This window comes from Aplysia californica, unplaced genomic scaffold (assembly GCF_000002075.1).
Source record: "Aplysia californica isolate F4 #8 unplaced genomic scaffold, AplCal3.0 scaffold00217, whole genome shotgun sequence".
Taxonomy (NCBI): Eukaryota; Metazoa; Mollusca; class Gastropoda; order Aplysiida; family Aplysiidae; genus Aplysia; species Aplysia californica.
In genome coordinates, this window is record NW_004797487.1 from 487,665 (window position 1) to 492,921 (window position 5,257).

The window sequence follows — 5,257 nt, forward strand, 5'->3', positions numbered from 1 at the left end:
GGGGGGGAGGTATAATAGTTTACTTTTACCATTGACGGCTCACCCACTGCCTGAGACAACTGACAACACACGACGGCTTTGAGACTAAAACCTTTCTTTTTGTGCTATGAATGCTAATGAATATATGTATATATATTTGTACAAAACATTTCCTTTAAACTAAAGAGACAACATTACACAAAACAAAAGACAGCGCACCACAAGTATCACAGAGTTGATCAAAGAGACTCCATATCTTGTCTCTAGCCGTTTCCTTCTGTCCTCCGGAAGTTCTTTCATTTGACCTTGAACTTCCTCCAAAACAACAACGTTGGGCCGCTGGGACGAGGGCAAAGACAGCGGCACAGACTCGCGCTGGCTGTATAGGACTAGCGGAGGTAAGTTTGGCTCCGGCATGAACCGGTAGTCTAACACCTTCTCCTTGTCTCTCATGGCCACCGTCTCTCTGAGAAAAAAGCACAATAAGTCTATATAAGTGTACCAGTTTTACGCCCTGATCAACATTATAAGGTTATTTCAGAGGCAAGACCTTTAAATTTTACGTCCGTCTCCAAAAGGTCCAACCAAATGTGTTAAGAGCCTTGAAAACTCCATAAATCGACTTGATGTCAAGAACGCCCATTCTGGGTTTTGAACAATAGCCACCTGGTTTCGTTGTAGAGTACAGTAGAGTATCCAGCAAATGCAGCAAAATCTCCGGGAGAGGGAAAAAAATCTCGAGCATGACTGTTATTTTTGCCCTTGAACAAAAAAAAGGCCCATCACAAAGATTCATATCACAAGTTAAAAAAACAACAGAATTGTGGAATAAAATGTGAATAAAATGCCCATCTATCTTCATTAAAGGTTGAAAAATTTGCAGTTGAAGGAGGTAGGGGAAGCTTAGTATCAGAAGTAAAATTAGTGATAAAATGGCTGCCAAAGTTTAGTGACTTCAAAAGCTCGAGTGCCCTTGAAAACTACAAAGTTGCATTTTCTGTGCCTTCAATCAACGTTTTTCAGTAAAATCCACACAGAAATATGTTTTTAATTGGACATTAAAGGTGTTGAGCCAAAAAAAGAAGATTTAATTAAAATTGTCAAACGGTCCGAAAACTGCTGGTTTCTTTGATTTCATTATTTTGAAGAGCACCTGATTTCACCACGATGACTAACAAATCATTTTTTTTCATTTCAGGAAAATTGTGTAGAAGATAAGGAACCAGAGGTGGTGCATGAGAGAGACATTTTTGCAATGAGCCACATCTGTAAACTACCAAAAAAAACCCAGTGAGTTGTAGTTATAGTTTATTGCGATGCAGAACAAAACCAGCCAAATGTCACCAGGAGCAGATCAGGAGCAGACCCTAGCCAAATGACGATTTTATTTGTTTGTTCGTTTGAGTAAAGAAAGAAACACCGACACAACAATGGTCATTTAGTGCTGGAAGAAGGTAAGACAGACGGACAGGAACAACAGAGGGAAAGTAAAGAAATAGGACCTACCAGTGGCACCCTCCAACCTCTCGCGCTAAAAGATGAGGAGACAGTCAAGTACACCAGGGACAAAGAGAGTGGCTTAGAGCTCACGGCAACGTGGAGAGAATACATACCCTGTGTCCAGATCAAACGACCGTGTCTCGTTCACAACGGTGCCACCAGTATCTAAAATCTGAATTTGCCTTTCAATCTCGTAATCTGAGGAGCAAAGAAAAGGAAAAGAACGTTTATACAGTACATTTCTTCTTTCTGGGTGGGAAAAATCTTCTAGTCTGGAGATAAAATATCAAACATTTTTAAAAACAATTTTGACTGGAAATTGTATGATGAATCCATTTCCGATGTCTATTTTCCAAGAGAGGACGTATACAACTTTAAAAGTGTCCAAAAGAAAGCCATGCATTTTACTTTTGTAAACAATCAGAAAATAACCAAAAATTTGATCCTTAGCAAAAAATCCTCCTGTTGAGCGAAAGTACTTATATTAATTTCCATAGATAACGATTATTATTCAATAGTAGGATATGAGACTGAATTGAGTGAGAGACATATGAAGGTGAACCTTAGCACAGAAACACTTACTTCTAGCTGCTAAACCTCGGCACAGATACACTTACTGAGAGCTGCTTTTACCTCAGCACAGAAACACTTACTTCTAGCTGTTTAACCTCAGCACAGATACACTTACTTCTAGCTGCTTAACCTCAGCACAGAGACACTTACTGAGAGCTACTTAACCTTAGCACAGAACCACTTACTGATGGCTGCCCGCATGCTCTTCACAGAGTTGAGGTTTTTCACCTCTGTCCTGACCCCAAACTCTTCACCGGGTCGGTTCACCGAAATGTTGGCATCCACTCGCAGGGAGCCCTCTGTCAAGAGGAGAAAGGCTCACTGTATCACTTACGACACACGAGGAAATAATTCTTCAATGGATTCCTCCACCCCTACAGAAAACTGCCTAACACATTTTACTTTTGTTCATGCCCAGTACAGCAGCTATGTTTTTTGCTCATTCTAAAGAGCTGAAATTGTCCACAACGGCCGTGCATTGTCCAGGAGAAAAGTGGTTGGGTGTCTTAGACAGGTCGATGTCTAGGACAGGGTCATCACAATACAGAAAAAAACAAAGGGGGGAAGTTGGAACTTCATTGTCTTGGACAGGTGATTGTCTTGTGCAGGTGATCGTTTTGGGCAGGTGATTCTTTTCGACGGGTGATTGTCTTGGACAGGTGGCTGTTAGAGTAGGTTCGATTGTACATCAATAGTTGAGCACCTCACCTCTATGTCTGACACCTCGGCAGGATAAAAACAAAAACACCAAACACGCAGCCTGTCACACAAAGGTTAGAACTAGAACTCTCTGAGAATAACATTACATTTTGACCTAAGTGTCCTAAGTCTGACGAAGGCCATTGTCAAAGCAAACTGACAATATTATACTGATCTGTATAAGTAACTTTTATGATGTGTTAAAGTAAATCAAATTTCCCAATATCGAATTTGTCAGTGCTTTGAAATTCGCTATCATAACATTGCGAGCAACAAGAGTATACATGTAGGAGCATCTTCACTCTTTAATACCATATTACAGTAGTCTCCGCCTAAGATCCCGGTGCTCGGGAGCAAAGAAATGCGGGACCTTAGGCGAACCGGGATCTTAACCGACGATCCCAGGGAAGAATCTATGGGGACCTATGTTAAGGCTTGCAATCCGTAAAATGGTCTCCCTCGACCCTAAAATGAACTGACGAGACCCCTTGGTGGGTTTATGACATATGGCGAACAAAGAGAGGTTAACCTTGATGGCCTATCACATTGCATAGTGCCATGAGGCGAGCCATTTTCACTTATTATCCTATCATGAGTCTCAAGATCTACACTTATTCAGTTGCCCCTCTCCTTTACCTGTCCAAAATTTATAGCTTTCCATCTCTGACCGAGTTCCCCCCTCCTCCCTAAACGCCTTTGTCGTTACACACCATTACGTCATGAACACACAAATTAAAATTCAGTCTGTCTAGCAAATTCGGGCGTAGAGACAACTGCTGCAATCAACGCCTACTGCAATGGTCAGGGAAGAGTTCACGGTTCGATGTGATCCCGCCTGGAACGAACGTGTAGGCCCTATCCACCCAGCGAGTGATGTAAGTTTAGGAGGAGAGCTCAGGTGTGAGTGCGATGCGCGGGGAAAACAAACGTGTCGGTCAGTTCACACCCCGGTGTGATCCCGTCGGGGGCAAACATTGTATCGCTTCATCCAGTTTTACGTGTATTTGATCACATTCACGATAGCGGCTGATCTTTGACGCGACGGACAGTTTATTGATCTCAACTTTTCACTCTTGTTTGATCGGCTGTGCCCGCCCGGGTTTTTGTTCCGCAAATTATGATCTGAAATGCGGGATCTTAGCCGAATGTAGACCTTCAGAGTGAATCAGAGCGGGATCTTAGGGGTGACTTTTGTATAGTAAAAATTCTGTTTTCTTAAAACAGCGGGATCTTAAGCGAACCGGGATCGTAAGCGGTGGGATCTTAGGCGGAGACTACTGTATATCAACAAGGCTTGGAATAATCAAACTTGAAAAGGGAGGCACAATCTGCTAAATACAACTCAGAGGGGAGTTTTCATTTCCCTTATCCCTTTTCACATGATCCACTACAGAACAGATGGGACACCCACTGGAAAAAAGTACCAAAGCAAAAAGACAACTGAAAAAAAATGTCCACCTTCATGCTAAGACTTCCCAACCAACTGCCATTCTATTTCAAAACTTTTTAAAAAAGGATCCCCCCCCCCCCCCCCTCTTATTTGACCAAATCCAGTAATCTCTTAAACATTAAATGGTGAAAGACAACAAAAAAAGATATGGAAACTTCACATCTTAAACTTTTCAGGACTGTCAGATGATATGTCTAGCCTTATATAACGTTACATTTTTTCGTAAAAAGTTACAGCACTTAAACTGACAGGGCAGAGGCAAGAAGAATAGTGCTGACTTTCATTCATCGTCAGTGGCGAGGAAAATGCGTGCTAACAAAGGCACAGGTAACAAACCGATTGGCGATATTTCCATTCTTTGACTTGCCTGCCATTTTCCCGTCACATGTTCCGATAGAGACCAGAACATCCCGCAAGTCTCTGACAAAGCTAGCTGCATCGTCACCGCCGCAGAAGTCAGGAGCTGTCACAATTTCCATGAGCCCCACACCTGTAGACAAGAGTGATGCCAGCACGTGAGACAACCCACAGAGGAGGCGGGAAGAGAATTGGCGTCTCTATTAAAAATGTAGAAAATAATTTATTCTAAAGAATGAAATGTAGGTGGCCGGCGAGTGCTCCGGTGCGGTTTGCTCCTTCTTTCCTCTATCAAACATTTATCATCCTCATCTTTCTTCCTTTTCTTCGTATGCTACTCTCTTGTAACATCTCTAATTACCTGAACTTATATGGCCTATTAATGTTGCAAGTACTGTAAAACTCTTACTAAAACTTAGTAAAGAAAGAACAGATTTTCTTGAAGTACTTGGCAGGTCTCTGAACCTCAGACTTATTATTGATTTTAAAAAACAAAACAAAACAACAAAAACTCATCTTTCGGGAGAAAACATTACAGATCAAATGTGTGTGCACTGCAATCCCAGTATCACTGGTTCATTCAGATTTCTTCAGTATTACACTGGTCTTATTTTGACAAACTTCCTGATCTCCTTTTTCCCTCTTTCTTCAAAGTGCAGAAAACATCAGGCAAGACAGAGAGAAAGAGAGAGAGAGAGA

At 41.8% G+C, this 5,257-nt stretch overlaps 1 protein-coding gene across 1 annotated transcript in view; it reads right to left on the minus strand.

Moving 5' to 3' along the window:
• Nucleotides 1–5,257, minus strand: part of LOC101864069 (glutamyl-tRNA(Gln) amidotransferase subunit B, mitochondrial) — a gene marked incomplete in the record, with an annotated part of 16,908 nt that overhangs the window by 8,834 nt on the left and 2,817 nt on the right. The window contains 4 exon segments of the mRNA XM_035970083.1: nt 199–445; nt 1,593–1,677; nt 2,238–2,351; nt 4,569–4,691. Coding sequence (XP_035825976.1) covers nt 199–445; nt 1,593–1,677; nt 2,238–2,351; nt 4,569–4,691 — 569 coding nt within the window.